The 24,860-nt window shown below is 36.8% G+C and overlaps 1 protein-coding gene across 5 annotated transcripts in view; it reads left to right on the top strand.

The window, feature by feature from the left end:
• The window catches only part of PLCE1 (phospholipase C epsilon 1), a 138,655-nt gene that overhangs the window by 83,806 nt on the left and 29,989 nt on the right, over window positions 1-24,860 (top strand). For 3 of the 5 annotated variants that reach the window (XM_064430853.1, XM_064430852.1, XM_064430856.1), the window contains 9 exons: window positions 3,756-4,072; window positions 13,213-13,358; window positions 15,131-15,389; window positions 16,063-16,271; window positions 18,789-18,830; window positions 19,912-20,578; window positions 21,074-21,256; window positions 22,098-22,215; window positions 22,623-22,782. In XM_064430853.1, coding sequence (XP_064286923.1) covers window positions 3,756-4,072; window positions 13,213-13,358; window positions 15,131-15,389; window positions 16,063-16,271; window positions 18,789-18,830; window positions 19,912-20,578; window positions 21,074-21,256; window positions 22,098-22,215; window positions 22,623-22,782 — 2,101 coding nt within the window. The remainder of the gene's footprint in view (window positions 1-3,755; window positions 4,073-13,212; window positions 13,359-15,130; window positions 15,390-16,062; window positions 16,272-18,788; window positions 18,831-19,911; window positions 20,579-21,073; window positions 21,257-22,097; window positions 22,216-22,622; window positions 22,783-24,860) is intronic. The other 2 variants (XM_064430854.1, XM_064430855.1) reach the window with 1 other exon arrangement.

Raw genomic sequence — 24,860 nt, 5'->3', positions numbered from 1 at the left:
GCAGTTTCATTCTGCAAGTTACTCTGAGGAGTAACTGGCCATTCTTTAAAGTGCAGAAAGATACTATCTGTTTCCTGAAGAACACAAACTGACAACACAGAGCTGGAGGATTTGCGTATGAGACTGGATAAGGAATTTTATAGCAGAAGCAGATCCGTTCCAGAGTGAAAAATGGTGGAAGTCTGAAGCATACACACACAAAAGGATGAAAAAATAGTCCAGGAAAAAAAACTAGCTTAACACAGGCAAAGAGACAGAAAATAGGCTCTCATGCAGAGTGTAAATCATGGAAGGTGGTGAAGTTGAGAATAAGGATCCTGGATTTTCTGTGATAAAACACAGAAGACTGGAATGAGGAAAGATATCTGAATCTGGAGGGATAAATTATGACAGCAACCAAGACTTGCAAAGATGTGAATCATGGAAGAATTAAATATTTATAGGTGTAGAAAAAGTCAACAGAAATAAGTTATTCTACTTACTTAAATAAGTTATTTCTACTTCTTCAATATTTATAGCCATACTTTAGCCATGAGCTGTGTGCCTTCAGATTTCTGTTTAGCCTGCGTTCCTCTCCTTGGATATCAGCTGCATTTTTGCTGCAGCAGCCTGTTCCATGTGCTCTCACATTACAGAGAGAATTTACATAAAGTTCTTCCAGTTTAATGAAGAATTGAGAAATGCTAGTTTGAAATTCAGTGTTTGGAATCAGGAAGTGTTTTATTTATTTTCAATCTTTTTTCAAATCCAGCAGTACTAGTGGCTGCTCTTGAGTCATCTTGGCTTCACTTCCATGAAAAGATTTTCTTTTTGACAGCTTCATTTTTTTGTTAGAGTGAAGCTGGGTTGTGGAGATTTCATTATGAAAGATGATAGTTCCGTTAAAGGTAGTTTTGTTAAAGGCACTCAAAATCCCTGCACTAGCTTTCTGCTGGATTTGATCAATGGGCAGTCAGTCTAATGTGTCAGTTCTGATGAGATATTTATTCCTGGTGTTTTATTTATCCCTGGCAGTATACAGATATGCTTTAGAGCCAGCTTTAGCTGTGGTCACTTTGTGATGTTGAGCCTTGTTCTTAGATGTGAGAGGTTGTGCTAAGTGGAGCCTGAAGGGTGATTACACTTAGGCAAGGTAATGTACAAAGGATCATGATTAATGCTATTGCAAATTCAGTGTCAACTTTTGCCAGATTTTGAGGTCTTTGTGCAGAGTGTGGTTGGTACAATTGTGGAGAAGGTGAATTATTAAGAATGCGCCTTTAAACCTCATCAGCAAGCAGTGTGCAGCTCGTCTTCACTCTTATGTTATCTCTCTTTCATCAGTCACTACACACTCCTTAAAGAGTTATATCTTCCTTTCCTGCCATATTGGCAGCTATAAGGTATTTACAACTGTACTTACCAAACAATGGTGGATTTGCAAAGCACCACTGTCACTGTGGCGTTGCAGTGTCCATAGTACTCACTGCCTGTCTCCTGTGGTACATGATCACCTGCAGCCAAGCCATCGTCTGAGCTGCCTGGCCCGACTGTCCTTTCCTGACCTCGGTGCTTGTTCAGAGACTGGATGTTTCTGACAGCTACAGCTTTTTACCAGTTGGGATGTGTTAGTTGCCTTCTGGGAGCGCATCTTCTGGTGCAGTTTTGTCTGAAAAGAATCCTTTTGTTTTTTCCAATAAGACTAAACTAATGCACAGTAAATAAAGATGCTGGGGAGATCCACTTCAGAAGTCCATTTGTGATCTAAAATAAATACACAATATAGACACAACCAAACACCCACCATTTCAATGGTGAGCTACAAGGGAGGCTGGTGCAGGCTGTGCTTTCTCTGCCTTGTGTGGGTAGGGCTTTCATGCACATGGAGTCAGTGAAGCACTGTGACTTCTAGGGAGCAAATAGGTGTTGGTGGGTGTTTGTGTCACACCTTCCATATCATCCTCTTCCTGAGATAATGCTGGTTGTGACAGTGACAGTTCAGTCCATATATGTAAAGCATGTGTAAATACATAATACTTCTAATATGAAATGAGCATTGTATTTTGCATTGTTTTTATATATGCATAAGCTTGTGTTCTGTTGGAAAGTCAAGAATAGTGCACATGAGCTTTTAGTGCTTTTTATTACAAAACCTCTCAGAATAGTTCTGTGCAGGTCGAGGCAGGAAACAGAACTGAAGTCTCAGGTAGAACTTTCAGCAAAGACTGCTGAAAGGGAGCCCAGGAGCTCACTGCACTCCACCTGTTGCCAAACCAGCAGTGACATACCATGGTGTTCATAGCTGGCTTTTCCCCCTCAGTCTTTGCAGCAGGTGTTTCAATGACAGAGATTTCTCAGTTATCTACAGATACTGTGCAGCACTTCTTTATTATCACTGAAGTTCCCTGCTATATAACCAAGATACTGCTTGTTACAAATTAAACCCATTATATTTTTTGCTTGCTAGTGTAGACAGAAACAGTTTGTCTTTGTTCTTTTAGAAGTTTCTTCTGTATTTGAACATTTCTTCAATAGGTTCTTTTATCCTAAAGACTATTTAGGGGTACTGCAATTTATTATTTGACTTTCAGTAGACTATATTAAGAAAAACCAATTTTCTGTCTTCTGAACTCCCCTCTGATTAATAATAGTTTGCACAAAATTACTTAGAGTGGAAAACTCATGTAGCATATTTTATATTTATTATAAGGGACTGAATTTTAATCAGTCCTTATGAACTTTCTTAAAGAAAAAAATTTTCACCCTTTATCACATGAGAGCTTATAGGTATATTGAAAATTGTGTGTAAGAGATAGCTCTAGGGTGTAATTCCATTATATGTGGAAAAAAATTTCTGAAGGTATTTCATGAAGCAATGTAAAAAAACAAACTCCTTTTTCTGGGAATGATGAAGAGCATGTAATACATGGCTGTGAATGTTTTTACATTTAAGTAATTATTGAAAAATTTTTCAGAGAAGCCATTCTAAACTTATCTAGTAAGAAGACTCACTCACTATTTTGGAATCATTGTGTTGATGTTTCATGCTTCCCACACGATCTTAGAAAGCTTGTCTTCTTCCTTCTTAGGAAAAGTTTTATTTTTCAAGAGATATCACTGCTGGGATATTATAAAACTACCATGAATGTTTTGTATTACAGATAAAACATGCATGCTCCCAAATATATGCATTTTCTGAGAGGAATGAAAAATATTTTGTAGCCTTGTACATTTGGTTTCACGATGCAGCAAGCTCAGATACAATTTATCTTATAGCAAGTGGATTATGAGCAAAAATGCTGGCCCACATGGGTTTTCAGTTATCACTATACATTATTTTTTGTGGGAATTGGATCTCAGTGCCCCAGTCAAGGCCTCAAGCTGCTTTGCGCCGTGCCTGTTACATGGAGGCAGAGCAGAGGCACACTCTGGCAGATGATCCCTTTATTTGAGGCTGTGACCAGGCTGCAGATGATGGAAGAAGGTGTTTGGATGTTTCTGAAAGCAAGTGTGTTTTGGCAGGTGGCTTTACATCTCCTAACTCTAGTTGCCCTACATCTAGCCAACACCAGATATGAAGATATGGAGACAAACCTCACGCAAAAGAACGTATTAGGTTGTTTAAATAGAAAGAAAGTATTTACAACATAGTGTATTGCTGAGTAAATGAATGAACAGTTTAACAAAACCAAAACACCAAGTTGTCTTGCTTTTGCACAGCACGGTCCAAGAGTTCAAGGCAAAGCCTAATGAATTTTTGCTTTGTTTTGTTTTAGAACGCCAAGCGTGTGCATCCATGGCTGGCTCCAGCGCCCTTCCCTCCAGCGTGGCCGGTATCAGCAAGGAGCTGATGGAACTGCAGCACCTCATCCAGTTCCCAGAGGAGGTTGCCAGCATCCTGACCGAGCAGGAGCAGGAGCTCTACCGCAAAGTCTTGCCCATCGACTACCTCTGCTTTCTCACCAGGGACTTGGGCAGTGCTGAGTGCCAGAGCAAGCTGCCGTCTATTAAGGCATCCATATCTGCTACTATTCTTTCTTCTCCCAATGGTGAACATAATGCTGTAGAAGATCTTGTGACAAGGTTTAATGAGGTAAAATGAAACTTTTAAATTACTTTTCCTAAGGGTTATTACCTGATGTGTGGGTTTATTATTTCCTTTATCTCTCAGAGAAAAATCTAGCTAGAACAAAAATTTTTAAAAATATAACTGAAGGTGACCAGTTATTTAGCTAAATAACTTGTACTGAATTTAATAGGAGCTGTGTGATCAATTTGCGCAGTGAGGCTGGGAAACAGTTGCCTACCTTTTTCTTGCACATTGTAAAGTAAACACGAAGAAAAAAATTACAGACTTCTAATTCTTTGTGTTTATACTGACAGTATGGGGTATGGTTTCAGTCAGTTTATTATTTTGTTTAGGTGCTGGAGTTCTATTTATTTGTTTTGGATTCTTGTAGACTAAGCATGATCTCAGGAGTCAGCACAGAAGTATTATAAACTAGAATTTTCTGTATTTTTTGTAATATAACTATGCTAGTCTGCACTATTTATTTAATCACTGTGTGTGTCTTTAGCATTGTTACACAAACAAGTGTCAGTTGGCATGACATTTTCACAAGCCAAATGTTGAGTTCTTTAGTAAGATTTTATTTTGTTTTCAGGAAGATGGTCTTCTGACAAGTTTAATAGAAAATTGATTAAGGATTGAGAAAATGGTAAAAAAAATCCACCCAAAACTCCAACCCAAATCAAAAATCAAACCACCTAAATAAAAATTCATGTTTTAGCTGCAGAAACATGGAACAGTTTCTTCTTTTTTTTGGGTGGGATGAGGATGACTATGTGCTATGTTGGCAGTTAGCAGTTTCTAGAATTGTAGAAGTGGAATAAAATGAAGATAAAGTTGACTTAATGCTTTTTTAGTTTGCTATCCACTCCATTCTTATAATGGGTGAGATGAAAATCATGCAAGTAGTAGAAAAAACCAACATAAAATTAAGTAAATGTAGAAGAATGTGTATTAACCCCCAGTGAACTTCCTGTGTGTTGGGCAAAGAAGAATCGGGGAGTGAATATTGTAGCATGTTTCAAAGTGTTCCTTATTTGTGCGTGTTACTGAGATTTGGAAACTAAAATAGCTTAAATATGTTGGCTTCTCTCACCTTATTCACTTATGGGAACATACATAAAAGTTGCAACTATAATATTCAGTCTTTAAAGAGAGCCTAAAAATAAAGTTAAAATTAGCTGCAGTAGCAGTGCTCCAGAAGGTGGTGTGGCTGCAGAGGGCTGTAAGTGCTGACCCTGCTGGGGCTTCTCAGCAGGCTGAGGCCAGGGGAGACGAGGTGCCCTGGCCAAGCTGTGCTGCAGCCTGCTGAGGCACAGTGCCAGGGCAGTGTCTTGAGGATGTGTGGCCATCAGCTGTGCAAGTGAGACTGACCGCGATTGTGTTCTGACAGTGAAGGGTCACAGGACTGAAAAGCACGTAGGTCCTGAAGAAGTCTTGTCAGAAATGACTGAGTCTGCTCCCTATCAATGACAATTTTAGCATTAAAATTGCCTTTTGATAATATAGTCAGCATTGTCTTTTCATCTTGGAGGTTTGTGACTTTGCAGATTTTGTTGTCTAGAATTCCTTGTTTGGTAATTGTACAGGATAGTTTTTTATATAATTTGAATTAATTCCCAAATATTCAGTGCACAGATTCTTTGGTATTTAGTGCAATAGATTATTTGAAGTATAATCTGGAATACATTTTTAAAAACATAGATGTTATATGTTTAAACGGAGTTATTGTAAAATATTTGCTGCTTTTAATAAATCACTGGTTTGCTATATGCTTTATCTTACGGTGGAGTATATCAGTTACCATAGCCAATCACAAGAGTGAACTCTCGAAATGTCTTTGTTTATAAATGGAAAGAAAATTCTTGTATAAAGAGTCATGATTTTGTTGGCAAAACTCAGTGAGCACTTGCTGATTTTTTTGGCATTCCCTATAGAAATACTGAAGTGTATTTATAATGTGGGAGCCAAAATTACTTTTAGGATGACAGGCTTCTGATACATGATGGGGAAAAACAATTCCATGTCATTTTTCTGTTAAATAATAATTATATTATTTAGAGTATTTTTCATAAAGCAGTATACTTTTTAGTATTTTTTTCTGACAATACATATTAAGGAGGAACACTCTATAAAACTTGTGTAAAATGACAGTCAATCCTGAAGATTTTGGGCTACGTGCACTCAGTATCACCAACCATAAATAAAGCCTGTAGTCTTTAAGGTTTGATTAAAAATGTAATTGCATAATAGTGGAGCCTTGGGCACAACACGTACTCATCGGTGAGACACAGCTCATACTTCATTTGCTGCTAATAATATCCCATTGATCTTAGACTCTCGTCTGAGCAAGACTGTAGACCAAGCTAAAGACAGATATTCTTTCCTTAGTGTAATTAAAAGCTGGTTCTGAATTAGTGGCTAATGTGGGAGGATTAGGGTGAAATACAGTGACATCTACCTTTACAAAACTATTGGCTCTAAGTCTAAGACTGTGCACTCAGTAGTAGTAGCAATATATTTTTCTGCTCTGATGGAGCACTGGCTATAAGAAGTGTCATTTTCAAGGATGTAAAACTGTAGGAAGAAACTCCTGAGATTCTGCAGTTAGCAGAGCCTTGGCAGCTGGGGACTTAGGAAAATGGTACCTAGGTGTGTTTAGGATCCTAACAACTGTGACATAGTTTTTTGCCATCTCTCCTTGTTGCTTACTGTGCCTTTCTCTTCTTGATTTACTTATTTTCTGTGGTTCTTGTATGACATGAGTTCACCCCGCTTCTTTACATGGAGTGACATGTGCTCCTTCCTCAGTTCATATGCCACGGTCTTCCTGGGATTCTGTTTCTTTTTCTGTCTCTTTATCCCCACCAGACCCTTGCTTCTTTTTGACTGACTCCCAACCAGTCTTGTGCCTGTTACCAGCAAAGCGACCACAGAGACACAAGCACAATGCACATGTTATAAACATTTATGTATATGTAAACATTTAAAATAATTTCCATCATTGCTTTATATAAACATGGAAAGAGTCTCTTGTAACTTGATGTTTCTGGCTTAAGCTTCAAGTAAAAGAAAACCAATAAAACTGTATACAAACTGAAACATTTAATTTTCCATGCTGACATATGCGAACAGAGCAATTGTGGGTTCTTTGATTGAAAGTTACACCAGATTGGAAGATCATTCAGACAGCTGACTGAAGTTAGTCCCAGTGCTGAACTGAAAATGCAAAATCAGAAGAGAAATGCATAAAGTGATTTTTTGGAAAGATATGGTTGCCAAAAAATAAGCTAAAAAGGTAAAAAAGTTTGAACGGTGTTAGTACAACCCTGCTACTGGAGTGGGTTCATCACACACTAAATCATTCTTAAAATCAATAAAGTTAATTAAAATATGGTTACTTAGGACACTCGGTAATGTTAGTTTTATTTTTAATGGTTAAATTTTGTAAAGGTTTTTTCATTGTTCATTCAAAATACAAATTTAAACTTCACTAGCAAAACAGAGACATATCATTTTACTGAAATAATGGAATGTAAATAAATATTGCAGTCTGTCTCTTAGTTCAGCATTTTTTTGCAATGCCTAAATGGGTTTGCATAATGCTTTTTAAAAGATTGTGTTTGTACAAATATCAAACTCTTTCCAGTCCTTGTTTGGAATAGTGTTTAATCAGATTTTAAATGGTAAATGTTCTCTGTAATGTTATATAATTTCACACAAGCGTGTAAAGTAAACCACCTATTAATAAGATATGCAATTTAAAATATTCAGATATTAAAAATGCATCTGAAAATTATCTTGCATATTATAGCAAGAGCCAAAAAAATTTAAAGCCAAAATAATTAAACCTCAGTGAAACCCATGTAAAAAATTCCAGTTCTGTTTTATACACAGGACTGTGTATAAATATATATAGACAGATATTCATCAATATGCACTGACAGGTTTGTGCACAGTTAGCAGTGCAGAGGAACTCACTGCAGCCAGCTATTAGTGCTAATGCTGCATACTGCTAGTGTTTTAATTATTGTTTTTAAAGGGAGAAATTGGACTATCCTGATACACTAAGAATTCTGCTTTTAAACAAAATAATGTTTTTCCCTCTTGCCATGATTGCTGTATGATATCTGCTGAAGGTTATTATTCACGTTCTTCAGATTTTATTCAAATTTCTTGATTTTTATCAAACAAAACTACTAAAACCAGAATGAGTTGGTTAAATGTGTGCTGTGCTTATCTTTTGGATAAGCTTATAGATTGCTGTGCTTATCTTTTGGATACCTTGTTTTGTATGTAGAGACTTTTCATACACATACTTTATTTTGTCAGTATTAAAGTTTCTTGCTTTCTTGCTCCAGTTTAGGCACTATTTAAATCACCTACAATTCGTTATAGAAAGATATCCATGGCTAATTTATGGTAGGAGTTAAAGAAGGCATGTACTGTAACCTCACCTTGTGGTAAACCAGAAGATTTTGTTTTACTTGCTAGCAAGGGTAGTTGTTAAACTTCAGGCAGGCAGCTGTGTTTGGTAATTTCACCTCTGAAAGCTGCATCTCTCAAGTATTATGAAGTTGCTAAAAATGTAATATAAATATAGAAGACATCATTTCTTCCATGTAGCATCACCCACTGAAGTAGCTTGGGAATTGCTGTAAAAGTTTTACAAACTGAAGCGCTGGCAAAATGAGTGTAAAAAACTACAGATGATAAAACACTGCACATTGCAACTGGAAATTGTTAATTTCCTCCCTCAAAGCACCATATTCTCATAAAATATAAAAAATAAGTTAATTCCCATTTAAAAAAAAAAGGAGGATATATATAGAGGATAGTATTTATATATATAAATATAAGTGAATATATATATTCATTCATATATATATATATATATAAATAATCTAAATCTTGAGTATTAGAAGACTGAAATAAGAGAATGAGTGAAGAAAATCTGTGGCAAATTTAGGGCTAAAGTTAATAATTCAACATGTATTAAATGCTGTTCCTTCCTGTGTACTACATGGAGTGAGGTTCCCATAGAGTGAATGATAAACAACCCTGTAGGTTGCACTTGTACAGAGATTTAAGGTCATGTACCATAACTTGAGGATCAAGTTCCATCAGGAGAGTCTCTTTCATGTCCTTCATGTTTTATTAGTAAAAGCAGCTGACCCTCAGTAATAAGCTATATCCTGGCCCTGACAAATTGGTAGATTTTTGCCTGCATATAGTTTTGTCTTGAAATCAGTGGTAGTCCAATAATTAGGTAATCAAAAACATAGCCTCATTTTACATTTTTACTGACTGATATGTATTTCTCATGTTTAAAAGTAAAAAAAAAAAACCACTGAGTAAAAATATGCCTTTCGTAAATGCATTAGCAATAGCTAACCTGAATTTACTTGATGTCTTGATCAAAGTAAGGTAAGCCAAAAAACTTCTAAAAAAATTAGTTAAATTAGTTATTGAATACAACAGATTTTGGTGCAGTTAAAATAGTAGAGATGATAGAAAAAGATAATTTCAAAAAACCTGAAATTGTACAGATCTTTTTTACATATTGCTCAGTATAGCTTGCATTGCCAAGACATTGGGTACAGGTCCTGTGTGCTCAGATTCAGATTTGAAGGAGATTCCTATATCTATTAAACTTTGCAAATGAGGCTACTTTCTATGTATCTGAACTTAATCTGGCTCAACATCGTTAGTTCTTTTATTAGGGCACCAGAAAATGTTTAAATCTTAAGCAAACATCTATTCAGTTTTTCTTGTTTAGCACTGAATATTAGTGTCCAGTAATCCTGAAAGACACTAATTTTTATCCATCTGAATGAAAAGACTGATGTTATTATCAACTTGTTTAAGTGGATTGTGTGTTAATTTATTACTTTTCTTGTGTCTTGCAATCATGTGGGTTATCGCAATGAAGCCAGGATACATTTTCTCATGCTTTTCAGACTCATCAGCAGCGCAGCGGAAATCTAATTATAGGTTTGCCGTGATGATTTCTGTTCTGAGGGGAGCTTAAAAATGAGTTACATAAACAGAACTATGAAAGTCAAGTGTGAAACAAAAAGTAAACTAAGGAAATAATGACTACTGTGTTGAAACGTAGATTGTGATCTGATGTTAAAGTGCTGTCCAGCACAAAAACTTGGTCCAAAAAGCTTTACTGCTCTTTCTGACAAATACTTATAATGTATTTTGATCTCCTTGGCAAGGCTGCTCCTGTGCACTCTTTGGCTGGGATGTGCTGTGTGTGCTCAGGCACTGCCTGAGCCCTGAAGCTCTGGTGCTGATGTCATGGCAGCTTGGTACCAAGGCAGCTGATGGTGCTTCATCCTCAGGTCAGGTGTTCTTGGCTGTGGTGCAGCTGGGGACATGGCTCTGCAAGCCAACCAAGAGAGAAGTGCTGCAAGAGGAGGTGCTGTTCTGTATCCACTTGGCTGGAGTGTCCAGAAGTCAGAGCTTGCCAGGGTGGGGTTTCCCTTTGCTCTCCACCCTGACTAGAAAACTCCTGGGTTTAGTGACAGAGAAATTGTGGCACATCAAAATACCATCTGTGCTAATTGCTTGCCAAAGTAGAAGAAATAGGATTCTGAATTCAGCTTCCAGGTGAATTCCATAGCCAAGAAATACGTACCTATAGAGTTCTTCTCTGCTTTTCTTTTGTGTGGGGTGCATCTAATTCAGCTGTACACAGACAGCATCTGAGGAAACCCACTTCTGAACTCCCATTTCAATGAAAATTTGAGAAGTTTGTTATTTCTTGAATACCATCTGTTCTTGATCTCCAGGAAAAATTAAAATACCAACATTTCTAAAGCACGTATGTTCATTATTTCTCAGGAGTGGTTTGTGTCTCTAGATGCTTACTTCTGTCCCCTGATTCTGCCCAATCTGTTATATCTGCCTTTGCCTATTCTGTTTTAAAATTAAAAGATTCAGACCCTTTTTTTTTTCTTGTTTAGTGAAAGATTTTTTAAAATGTTTTTTACTCCTGTATTGTTGTCCTGTAAGAGGAGTGAGCATGACCTTCGTGGTGCCTTTTGTACCCTTCTTTTGCTCTTACATGTTATACAGCATCTCAAGTCTGCAACGCTCACCCATGCTGCCCTTTATAGTTTTTGTTTGTGTTTTCAGATTGTAAAAATTCATCATGCTGTTTTTAGTGGTCTTAAACTCTCTATTAAATAGAATTTCAGCAAGCGGCTGCCCTAGTTTAAGGGTTTCCTCTTAATGGAGAGTCTGAAGTCAGTTGCCTTTTTAGACATTCTTTCTTAATTTTGATACTGCTTTCTCCTGATAATTACGTCTTTACTACCTTAGATTAAAACATATCTGTTTAAAATGATATGATTCTTTGAAGTTTCTAAAACCATGTTGATCAAGTCATTGCCAATTTGGTATTTCATAGCAAACAAATATTAATTTTTTTGTGAGATTGGATGTTTAGCAGTTGCATTCCCTAACACAGCCATTTCTGGAAAATCAGAATAATATCCAAAAATAATATGTCACTTTATTCCAGCATGCAAAAACAAATCTGTGCTACAGATCGGACTGTTCTATTTCACAGTTTCTGATTTTTAAATGGATTTATTTTATTACCTTTTATTCTGGTTTTGCCCTCATTTGACCCCCGTGCCATGCAGTGCTATGGTGGTTTGTATTTTCCATACCTCCATGCTCTTCAGGTATGCACTTCTTTGTTGATTGAGTTTTTATATTTTAGGGGTAACTAACTGAAGACTTAAATAAAATTTTAGCTGAATACGGATTCTCATTCTGAGCTGCTGCAGTGGTTAGTGTGCTGTCCCTGATGCACACAACCTATTAGAGCATCCCCTTAGTCACTGTCCTCACTCCTGAGTATTTCCTCAGTGAATGAATCTTCAAGAATTCAGTTCTAAAAGTGTGAATTTTTTTTCCGATATAGGGGGTATGACTTTTCTTCTCATATGGACATTTCTCATTTATTGTTCTTGATTGATGTTACCCTCAGACAGGTTAAATAGTAACTTAGATTCTTTGTAGTCTTTGATTTTCCTGCCTCAGGAGTGGGTGGCTCAGAGCACTCAGTCTGTATAGACTTGCATAAGTAGAAGCTTTATGTATTTTCAGTGGGGTTATTTCCCTGTTAATACCAATGCATTTACATTTTATTTCACATGGTTGGTTTTTTAAATAAAAGTCGATGGCCCCTGAAGGGTGAACTAGCATTTCCTAATTTTTATAAGCCTCACTTCTTCACACTGGTATTATCTGTAAACACTTGAGTCCTTCAGGACCAAAGAATGGAACACAGTGTCAGTAAACAAATCACGTTTATTGCCTCCTAAGTGTTTACACAATGACAAAAATCAAGCCTCCAGGGAGTCATATTGTAAAAAGAAACAGTTGGTTTAAATTAGTTTTCCATGTGAAATATAGCTACTTTTTATGGATATTGTGGGAACATAAACTGGAAAGAAAAATTTGCACACTGATAAAATGAAGGGTTGATTTTCACATACTAAGTTGATTTCTGATTCCGGGATTAATTAGTTACCAAAGAGAAATTGGTAGTGTGGACACACTTTGGAAGATGGAATTTCTTTTTATTTACTTCATTCGTGATCTTGCAAACAGATAATGCAAATTATCTGAAATGTTCAGTGCATATAGGAATTAGCAAAATTGGGCATTAAATGCATTTAGTTTTATGAAATTAGCCAAACCCAAAAAATTCCAATTTATCAACTTTCACTGTTCATGTTGTTAACAAAGTTTATGTGGGGCTGATTTCTATAAGCTGTATTAATGAGAAATTACACTGCAGATCTCTCCAGCAGCTTTAGAAATCAGCGCTAGCTGAAGCTGTCCATTTTCTTCTGTGGCATCAATGCATATTCAGAATATCTTATATTAAGATACAGTAGTTTTTGTTCAATAAAAGTTTTTCTAGATTAGTTCATGATTTAAATGTTGCAATGTGAACATCACTGTGTAGGCTGTGTTTGCAATGCATATGTGATTTGGCTATGAGCATGTAAGTGGAATTTTGACTGATGCCCTCCTGGTGGAGGAAACCAAACAAACCCACGTTATCTGTCAAGGATGCATCAATGCTCCAAGGGACATTGCTTTGGCTGACCATACTGTCTGTTTGGTTTTACCAGGTGAGCTCCTGGGTTACCTGGCTGATCCTCACTGCAGGTTCTATGGAGGAGAAACGAGAAGTCTTCTCCTACTTAGTACATGTGGCAAAATGCTGCTGGAATATGGGCAACTACAATGCTGTAATGGAATTCCTGGCAGGGCTAAGGTACTGGCAACTCTTTTTTTTTTTTTTTTAATGGTTTTTCAGTGATAGATTACATTGCAGCTTCTGTTAAGCAAATGTCTCTAGAGAACAATGAAACTAAACAAAAATCCATGGCTAAGCCACATCATCTCATGCTGTGACTTTCTAGTAATCCCTTTTCGAAAAATGAAGCGTGCTAAACCCTTTCTTTTCTTCTCAAAATTCTCTGAAGACTCCAGCAGTTTTCCTGGTGGATGCTGAATATGTTGCATTAGAAATTTTTTTTAACAGAAATTTTTAAAAATATAAAAAGAAGATGGGAAAGAAGTTGTAGTTTATCTAATGAGCTGCAACTAGTGTAACTTGGGATTGGAATTTCCAGAATATAAGTGAAACATGGTTGTAGTGATGCTCTAAAAGGATCAGTCTTAACTGTAAAAAATAAACTACCTGAAAATGACAAAAAAGCCGAAAAAGACCAAACACCCAAATCTGTGTTTTAACCCCTCTGATTTACTTATACAGATTGATGTTGGGCTCTCATGCTGTCCTGGTCTTATGTAGAAGGACTTGCATTATCTCAAGGAGGAGAGAGTAGGGGCTCAGAGACAGCTGATAGCGTGCTTTCCTCTGGAATGACAGGTTCCTGCAGGGCCAGGGGAGCAGGAAGGCAGTGCCTTAGCACTGGCACTTCAGAGGGCAGCAAATGGCTCTGAGCAGGGAAGAGTTAAGATCAAGTTTCCCATCTCTTGGCTTTGACCCTCCTTGTATAACATTTTTGTGTAACAAAGCTCTAAAGTGTTTGCATTGCTGTTCCTTGTGGTTCAGTAAGGACCTTATTGAGCTATTTGTTTATGGTTTTGGTATATAAAGCTCTTTTGGGACACTCATAGGCATGGGGAGTATATTTCAGCAGAACACATCCACCATCTCTAAGCCATGTAAAGTATGAGGGAAAATGCAAGGCACATTAAGGCTTCATTTTGTCTCTCACGCATCTGCACAGCACAGGAGAGAAAGGAGGGGAAGGCTGATGCTGATGAGCAGCATTTCAGGACAGGAATGGAAAGTTGGGTTAAGGGCAGTCTGCTGTGAGTGTATCTTTGGATCTTTTGGTATGTCTGAGGCCGGGGGTGGGAAGAAAGGCCATGTGATTACACAGACATACAGAAGGTAAAAGAATTCCCAGAGGTACTCATAGTCCTTTCAGCTATTTCTGTTGGAAATCAGAATTTCTTTTCAGCTACAGCTCTGCACTGTTGCCTGAGAGCTTGAACATGTCCCTGACTTCCTTATTTCTGTGAAAGTAAATAATTTGTGAGCAAATTGGGGAAGAAATCAATGTAATTTTTTTAAAACAAATTTAATTAAAACTCTTCAACTTTTGCTTACTTTATGGATTGTTCATAATATAGCTGAAGGAATTTGTAAGAAACACTCTGATATATCTTTATGCTGTTATCTCAATCTTTTCTTATTTCTTTATGGGCCCTTTGAAATTTTAGGCGATGACACAATAAAAATGTTAGAAAGCCGACTGGTATGTTTTATGCAGCTGGGCTTTTATTAAAATGTGAAATACTGCTCCAGTAGATCAGACTGCTAGTTTCTCATTTTTAGTTTTGTTCTTTGATAATTCAAAGAGGGAATTTTTATAAAAATAATGGTTGATTTCATTCATTCATTTTTGAGCAATTATAATTTTCTCTATTACATATATGCGGTAGGTGTTGAACTTGAAGGTAACTTGTTTAAATTTTTTTAATAAATGTTGCGATCTCTTCTTGCACTAGGTCAAGAAAAGTTTTAAAAATGTGGCAATTTATGGACCAGTCTGATATTGAAACCATGCGAAGTCTGAAGGATGCTATGGCACAGCATGAGTCATCATCCGAGTACAGGAAAGTGGTCAACCGGGCACTCAATATTCCAGGCTGCAAAGTTGTTCCTTTCTGTGGTGTATTTTTAAAAGAGCTCTGTGAAGTTTTGGATGGAGCATCAAGCCTCATCAGACTCTGTCCACGATATAACTCCCAGGATGAGACATTAGAGGTAAATGAGACAAATATTCTGAGATGTTACGTTCTTAGCCAGTGCTTTATTTTATACAATCTTACACACAGGCATCATCAAATTAAAGTTTCTAAACCAGACTGTTATTAGACTGGTCAGTTACCTGGACCTCAATTTAATTCCCATAGTTCCTTAGCAATTTGGATTTGGTTGTTTCTACCTAGTTCAATATCAGAGTACTGAGAAATCAGCGTTAGTAATAAAGGATCTTGTTTATACTTTGGCTCAAGTAAGTGTGTAAAGCCCAAAATGTATAATTATTTTCCGCTAAATACTCTGACCTTCCACTTAATTCACTGGGAGCTGGAAGTTTGCAGTTTCCTAAAAACAGAATTTAGAAGCTCAGCAGATCAAGCTTTTCCTCTATGGAAAGAAACTATTCTTATGAGTTCTATTATTGTAGTTTGAAAAGAAAAATGCTCCTGTTAGATGAAACATTAAAGATTGAGGCTTTTTTTAAGTTTTCAGGAGTTACTTTAACATCTGTTACTTGATTTATGAAACGATTTGGTTTGTTTTGTGTTGCAAGTAGGCACAAAATCCCATGGAAAATATACAATAAATATTCTTAATAGTAAAAAATTCCACAGTGAGAAGTAGATGACGCAATGTTCTATTTGTAGCTATACTAATCTTTCAGGTATATGTATAGTTTGTTTCAGATTACAGTGGACAAGATAATTTCTTACAACGAGTAGGCCAAGATGGTTTAAATAATCCAGAAAAAGAATCAACAACAAACAACATCTTTCAAACAATTCGGAGCTGCAATCGCAGTCTGGAGTCTGAAGAGGGTGAGGATAATGTCAGTGAAGGGAGCGACTCAAGGAAAAACTCCTTGAAGGACAAAAACCGCTACCAGTAGGTCTCATTTTATTTACTGTCATCACTCCTATATATCTTGGTTTTGGTCTTTGATTTTCTTTTACCAAGGCTTGCCTTTAGAAATAAGAGGAACTTTAACATCTTTCCTTGTATTTATCCATTTCCAGTTTAAAACTTTTCTCCCCTGATACTCAACTGCTTGGAAACTCGCTGTATAGCTATATTTTCCCTCATGATGTAATTACTTCCTCTCATGATAAGGGTAAATCCTTTTTGTCTTACACAGAGAGCTTTAAAAATCCACAGTTACAATTACAATTTTGATCTCTAGCGACAGGAATAGCACCAGGACATATTTGTTATCAGAGCTCAGAACATTATATTCTGCATGCTCAGGCAGTGTTCTGGCCCGTTCAAAAAAAGCTTATTTATTATCCTCCAAAAGACTTCTTCTTTTAAGGACATGCTACTTTGAGGTGTTTCAGTTTTGTCCAGGAAACATTCATGTGTGAGTACATATTTTGAATTTTCAGGTTGCTATAGTCCTGCTATTTTGCAAAGAAGTTTACTTCATTGTGCCCTGTGTAAAAAAAGCCCAGTGTTCAGTAATCTGATTTCACTTTGAAGACCACTCTTGAAGACTGTACTAGTCACCAGCAGGAAATGCAGAGTTTAGGACATCTCATGATCTTCCAGAATGTTGCTTTGCAGAGAAGTTTCATTGCAAAGCCCATGTAGACATAGGTGGGTCAGGTCAGCTTTCAACTAACTGTGTTAGACTGACTTCAAATTAAGTAACAGAACTTTACTGCTGTGAGGTGAAGTACTGTAAAATTATATGAGGGCTTGCATAAAAAAACATGCTTGAGTCACTGCTGGAGTTATTTTACTGATGATGTGTGTCAGAAATATCAGTATGTTCAAAACTATCCAACTTACTTCAGCTACTTAAACTTTAAATCTAATAAGTGACTGCCTGAGAGGCAACTGCTGTCTTCCTGTTTAAAATGCATTTATTTCATTAACATGTAATTCTGAATTTAATTTCAAATAAATAATCATTATTTCCTGAAAGGATGGTTTCTAATAGAATTATTCACATCTGGCTTTAGTTGCTTCTGGGAAGTGGTGCACTAGATTAAGCCAAAAAAGGCAGACCCACTTCTCTGCCCACATATATTATCCCTTGACTTACTTCAAGTAGTACTTTCAAGTACTAATGCTTTCTTCCAGGAATTACTTTTTGTTAATTAATGTGCTTTAAAATCAACTTGCAAATCACAGTTCAAATGGTGAATAAGTGAGGCATATAAATACTTCACTTGGATGAACAAAATAGAAATTAAATGGAGTTCCTTTTTTTATGTCTATGAAATAATTTCTTGGTGAATTACTTAGGCTTTATTCATAAATGTAGTCTAGTGAGTTGCACTCCAAACTAAAGTAGGAATTCAGTTTTTTAAAAATCCCAGTGTGAATCAGAAATGAAAATTTAAAATTTAAATGAACAAAACTGCTGATAGGTAATTAAAGTTGTGTTTCCTGGTTCAGGCTACTACCTGCTCAGCTATGTCTGTACTTCTCATGCAGTAAATACTGATTTTAACAGTAAAATACTTCTAGGAGAATAGTTTTGAAGTACTGATTTAACTCAAGTGTCTCACAGGCTTTGGAAATTCCTTATTCACTTGCCATACCTTTCCTGGATGTGCAGAGAACTGGCACAGGAGCAAATTGCTACAGAGCAGAAGGGCCATGTTCTCTTGTACTTGTATGGAGGCTGTGTTTGGTTTATTTTTATTCCTATGAACAGCTAAAGGGTTCTAAGGAAGAAATTTAGTCCTCTTTCTTGTAAGACCTGTCATATTTGCATACAGTGTTATAAAATCCAAATTATATCATAATTACACATTATCTGATAATTGTAGCATTGTGGTCATAAAGGCAGAAAAATACACTGTTTCTCATTATTTTATAATTGTAAGAAAGATTTTCAATTAGTTTTTCTTTTGATGATTTGGATTAGTATTGTGGAACATGAATGCACCAAAGCTGGTAGGTTAATTTGATTTGAAGAAAATGAAAGGCATCTAATAAAATCAGTGGGCAGTGGATATAATTACTTTCCTAGTTGCGTTAGCAAATAAGCGCCATCACTCTGTAGTCAGTGACCCATCTAATTGCCCTGGATTTCTGTACATGCCAGATAAATATCAAACATTAATCTTTCTTTGAACTCTGTTCTGACAATAATTTTTTTAAAAATAAAGGTATGCAGGAAAATGAAAAAAACAACCCAACCAAATTTGAAATAGAGTTTTTATGGAATTGTTAATTATTGAGTGACATATGAAGACGCTCCTTATTTTGAATCATTGCTTCATTGGCCTGATCTTATCTGCACATTTAAACTTTCCAATTACAGTAAATAATGTATAAGATAGTAGGGAAAAATCTCATTTTTTTTTCTTTTTGTATACCTTGCAATTTTCTCCTCTAAAACTGCAATCTGTGTCACTGTTTCCTTTATGTTTTCATTTCCTTGCCTCTCAGGGCAGCCCATGTAAAGAAAGCCCCTGGTCCAGCCCAGGCTCTGTAAGTGCTCTCAGGAACTGGCAGTGGTGTCGCTTTTGGCAGCTCATGTCAGAGGCTCCATTTCTGTCTGTGGTTACGTGTGTGTGCTTGGCTTACCTGCTTCTTGTACATTCTAATCTGCAGCCTGCAACATGTGAAACAAGGCACAAACAAAGCTCTGCCATTTCTGCTGTGATAGACTCCTCCAGCCATGCAAAATACATGTTACAGCATTTTTACAGAGACTAGTTGAGTGTTTGGAGGGCATAGGGGAGAAAGAGCTGCCTCGGTTGTTTGTTTCATTTTGAAATGTAATTTTATATAATGCAGATAAATATTTTAATTTACATGTGTCTAGTAAGACAGTTTATATCAGCTCAGTTAAAACACATGACCTTTATTTGTAGAAATATTTCTTAAAGAAAGAAAGTTACACTTAAGACCAATGCAGTTATTTTGTCAGTCCCTTCACCACAAGTAATAAAACCTCAACCTATTTGCCACTTTTTTATAAATTTGATGAAGAGACAGAGATCTCACCAGTTAATAAATTCGTAGAGGAATCATTGCTGTATGGAATTTGTGCATTCTTCTGTGGAAGGTATGTATTTTAAACAGTATTTTACTAGTGTTAATCAGAATATTATATAATGTGAAAGGTCTGCACATTAAATCAGTAATAGAAGAGAGATTAGAAGTCCTGTTTGAAATGCACTATATCCTGCTAACAGTTTCCACATATGGCACTTAATATTTCAGCTGAAGCAATCTTACACAGCAGATTTAGAAACTGGTATCACTTGGCCTTAAGAACCAATCAGACACTTTTTATTATTAATGCAAAGTTTGGAAAGTTCTAGGAAAATATAATATTGTTTCAGGAGTTATAAGTAATTGTAGCAGCATCTCTTAATTGATGCAAAATTGCAATAACATAAATTGTAATAGTTCAAAAACTACACAAGTTCCTGTAAGTTCCAGTTATATAGTGATGATAGTATTCCATTTATTTAAAGTACAGCAGAAAAAATATTCATCAAGCATAGCATAAATCAGAACGTGTATCACTAAATATAAATCTCTTGTCTTTGCTCACATGCAGATTTTTCATCGGAGATCTTTCAGATTCTGAAAGTGACATATTCGAGCAGTTGAAAGAGTGGGACACAAGTTCAACAGAAGAGCAGCAAAAGGCTTTCTGCCATGGGATAGAGCTCATTCCCTGGTACGTGTTGTCCATCAGGGCTGACGTCCATCAGTTCATGCAGCAAGGGGCAACCGTGATTCATTACGACCAGGAGACACATCTCTCAGCTCGCTGCTTTCTTCAGCTCCAGCCTGACAATAGCACTTTGACTTGGACAAAACCCACTACAGTTTGCCCTGCAAATGCTAAGGCAAAACTGAGTGTGCTGGGCAATACTGCTGAGCTTGGTAAATACCAGTTTCTTGGTAATACTGGACTGGTGGAAGGTTTTTTGGACTTGTTTTCAGCCAAGGCTGTTTATATGGGACACTCGGGCATTGATATGCACACTGTGTGTGTTCAAAATAAGCTTTGCAATATGTCCCTTGAAGAAAATGGTATAACACTACTTTATGGACTCCAGACTACTGATAATAAGTTGCTGCACTTTGTTGCTCCAAAATACACTGCCAGAATGCTGTATGATGGATTGCTGGAATTGACTAAAGCTGTAAGAAAAATGAGGAGATTCCCTGACCAAAGACTACAGTGGCTACGGAAACAGTATGTCAGCCTTTACCAGGTAAAAAGTGCTGTGATTCTCTATAAAAAAGTTCAAAGATATAAACAGCTTAATGTAATGCAATTAGTTTCCATTATAAGTAAGATTAGATTAAAGATCAACACTAAATCTCTAATTTTGTAACAATGGATTAAGCAGCAAGATCTGATTCTCCACACAAGGTTATGTCAAACCTTGCAAGTTTTCCATACACTGAGGTTAAATTTTTTTTCTTACAAAGCTCTTCATATTTTTGGAGTTTTGAAATAAGTATTTTATTAAAGAAAAAAGGAAAAAGCAATGACTGTAGTTTTAAAGGGCACGAAAATAATGAATAATAGTTAGGGCCAAAAGCATCCCCAAAGCAGCAAACAAAATAGTTCTGGGGAATTCATTCAGCAATCAAAAATTCTCTCCTCTTGATGTTTCTTCCATTGGTTCCTCAGAGATCTATATTATTGCTTTAAAAATGTGTCCTTATTCTCCTTGTTTTGTTAACGCTGGGAATCTTTGTAGGAGGATGGAAGGTTTGAAGGCCCAACCTTGGCTCAGGCTGTTGAGCTGTTTGGAGGCAGACGATGGAGTGCAAGAAGCACAGGCACAGGATCTCTCACCAAAAGCACTGAGAAGCCCAATGTGCAGAGAAACAACACTCTGGGAATCAGCACAGCTAAGAAAAAGAAGAAAGTACTCATCAGGGTAGAATATTTTGTTATTCATGTGTTTTGTTTCCTCCTTGCAGTCACTGTGTAGCTGTGTTCTGAACCAGAAAAAAAGAAGTTAGATGATGATGATGATTTTAAAACTGTTTATTGTCATTTTGAGTTTGAGGATTATTATTTTCCAATAGTTTGCTCTTTTTTCATGCTTGCAGCATTGTTAGGACGTGTAGGTGCTGGGGCTAGCAGAATGGGAAAGAGTCTTCTTGCAGCCTTTAGGTGCTCCCTCAGTATAAAGATAAAACACTGGTGATGATAAAAATCTTAACATGCAAAGTGGAGGTTAGTGTATTTTCTTTTAATCCTTTTTGTTTTCATATTTTCAAAAACACTACCGTAGTTATTCCACATTGCATTAGCTTGCATTTTATCTTGCATGGGTGACAGAAACATGACCTAGTCTGGCAGTCTCCTCTCTTTTCCTGGACAAAACTGCTTTCAACAGTAGGCAGGAGAGAGGAAAATGCAGGACTAGCACCTCTATGCTACCCACATTTTCTAGTGGGCAGGTAGAAAGATTCTAAAATGCCAAGATCCATCGTCTTTAGGGTTCCAGTGCACCACTGAAATAGAGTAAAACCAGCTGCAGCATTCTAGAGAGGCACAATCATTATCTTCTGTGCAATGTCAAACTGAGGTAACACCTAATGGTCCGGTGCTATGTATCTGCTTAAGTTGTCTGTTTTCTACTGTTATTGGCCTCACAGGAGTCTCTTTCATAAGGAATGGCTGATTTATCTCATGGTTTTGTTACAGATTGTACTGAAATGAAATGGAAATAATAGGTTTGGGATGTTTATTATTATGCTCATTATTTGTAGGGTGAAAGTGGAGAGGCCACTGATGATGAAATGGCAACTCGGAAGGTAAAAAGCTGTAAGGAATATCGTAATAGAAGTGGTTCAGATCCTCAAGATATTGATGAACAAGAAGAACCAGGTAAATATATTGCTTCTGTACTTAAAAATTTATCAGGGTTTTGCCAAAAGCCTTTTTATGCAGACATTTTTTGCAGTGTTAAAAATAAACTTATAAAGTTACTTTTGCAGTTGAAACTCCAAATCTGTGAACTCTTGTTGTGGATTCTTACAAACGCTGAAATTAATTTCTCTAGTTGTTCATAATTGTTCTCTTACTTAGTTTCAGTAGCATTCCCCTTCTATTCAGATAAATTACATTCGTAAGTGTTGTTCAATACATACTTTTTAAACTGTTTTGGGACAAAACTAGAATCCTGCAAGTGTCTTACTGTGTTTTAATGAATTTTCATATAGTTCTCCTGGACAAAAGCATTTTTATTGGGCCAGATGTTGTAATTGTGATGAAAACTTTTGTTTTCTCCTTAGATCAAAATAGTATTATTAATTCTTCTCCGTCTAACAACCTGCCATCAAGAAGAGCTCACTCTCTGACAGCATCTGGATCTCCCAACTTAGGAGCTACATCATCTTCACCAGCAAGACCAGTCTCCTCTCCTGTAATATCATCAAGCAAAAGTCAGTCTAGGTAAGGGCAAAATCCATTTGATTTTAAAACAAAAGAAGCTACTATTACTTATTATTATCAAATGTGGGGTTTGAGCCCAGCTGGCAAAATCTGACAAAAACAGCACCAGAAATGTCATTAGCCTTTTCGTAGCCATCTAAAACACATTGTAGAAGAACATAAGACATTTAAGCTGAAATGCCATGAATCTGAGGATGGCTTTGTAGCAAGTCCCTGAACAGCATGTTTCAGTTTATAACTGTTACAGAAGCAGATTGGAATGCTGTTCCAAAACTACACAAATACAGAGTTTAACTCTTTCTGCAGATCTTCTCCAAAACAGAGTTATAGGCATTTTTTGTATAGTGAAAATCAACAGAAATGTTACTGATGTGTGAACTGAAGTTCTGAGGTTTCTCATCACAAATGATTTCTACCTGAGGGAGTAATAACCTTTGCTGACATTCCTGGTGATGACTGTAGTACTGTCTTGGGAAATGGAGGAACTAACTTGGAGTCTTTCTCTTACAGGCCTCTGTTTTCTGAAAATTCATCCTTTTTGTGCCACTTCAGCAGTGTAAAAGGTTATGCTGTTGCAATATGTCCAGTATCATAGTGCACTATTATATTAATGCTGTGGATACTAATGGTGATGGTAGTAGTAATTACAGTATTAATAATATGTCAGGGATGTGGACAGTACTTCATTACATACAAGAAGTCAGTCTCAGCAGAGACTTTCCAGTGCCTTTCTGGAGAAGGAATGCAGAACTATCATTATGAGTGTGAATCTTGGGGGTTCCAGGAGAGCTACAGTTAACAATGGAAGAGATTACTGCTGCTGATAGATCATTATATTTGTAGAGACATGTCTTGTACAATGGTTTCAGCTATGTATTTCTTGGGGATTGTATTTATGCTTTAAATAGTTGGATTTGGCAACAGGTGTGATTAGTAGAATAACCTCTGAAAGTGTGGTTGGGCTAACACTGCTTTGTGAGCCTCTGTGTCCCTTTTATTTTTCACTGTCATTCACAAACTTGGATTTGTCTTGGTAAACATTTTTTTTTAAGGGTCAGAACAGCTTTCTTTTACACTGAACTGAAGAAATACTGCTTTACAATCTCTGGAAAATTATTCTGTTTTGCAAATCTTTTATGCCAAAAGTTGTTGTCTCTAAATTAGATTAAAAGGTTCAATGGAGAACTCACATTCCCTGGAAAATGACAGCTCATGTTCCTTTAAATCCTCTCAGGCCTGGGTTTCTGCATGGATCTGTGTGTAGCTAAGCACTGTGGACCTCCCCCAGTTGTCACAGATTTTCCCTGGCAAAGCTGTCTGGCACTTCCACAGCATCACTTTGCAGAGCAGTCCCAAGTTTGCTATGACCCTTCTTGATAGAACTTGCTCAGGATGTACTTTGTGGCTGTTTCATCTGTCCTGAAGGTGTCTTCCTCAGAACAGATTTACAGGTTTGACCCATTATCTTGACCCAGTTTTCATGAGCCATTAAGAAATTTGGAGCACTGGAGAGAGTTTTATTCTGAACACAGGTAGCATGCAGCTGCTTTTGTCATTCCTACAAAGCAGATGGGCATCTGATGAATTTCCAAGTTCCTTGGAAATCTAGTGCTGCTTGTAAGGTGGAGGAAGCAGGAGGATGGTTGATAAGATACTGGGACGCGGAGCACAGGATTCAGAAAACTAGAGATGGGGGCTTTTTTGGGAAGAGAGAGTAAACCTCCTTGCTCAGCAGTCAATCCAGACTGCTACTAATTGCAATTTTGGTTGTTGGTGATGGTGGAGTTTTTGTGGGGGTTTTGGCTTTTTTTTTTAAAACCTTTTGTTTGTATTGATTTCCCATTACTCTGGAAGATAATCTTTGGTGATCAGATTGGGTGAAATGGTGAGATATTTTCTTCTGCTCTTGGTCTCCCATTTGGTTCTCTGCAGTTCCAGTCTGTTTTCTGGAATCTAGAGGCTTTCCTCATCATGGTTTATTTTTCCTGTCTTATAAAAATGCTGGGAATTATTTCAGCTAAAAAAGTTTTATGCAGTATGTCAGTACTTTCCATAGTGATGTCAAACAAAATCAATAT

This window comes from Passer domesticus, chromosome 8 (genome assembly GCF_036417665.1).
Source record: "Passer domesticus isolate bPasDom1 chromosome 8, bPasDom1.hap1, whole genome shotgun sequence".
NCBI lineage: Eukaryota > Metazoa > Chordata > Aves > Passeriformes > Passeridae > Passer > Passer domesticus.
The sequence above is the reverse complement of the archived record's forward strand: the minus strand, read 5'-3'. Positions and strand labels throughout refer to the sequence as shown.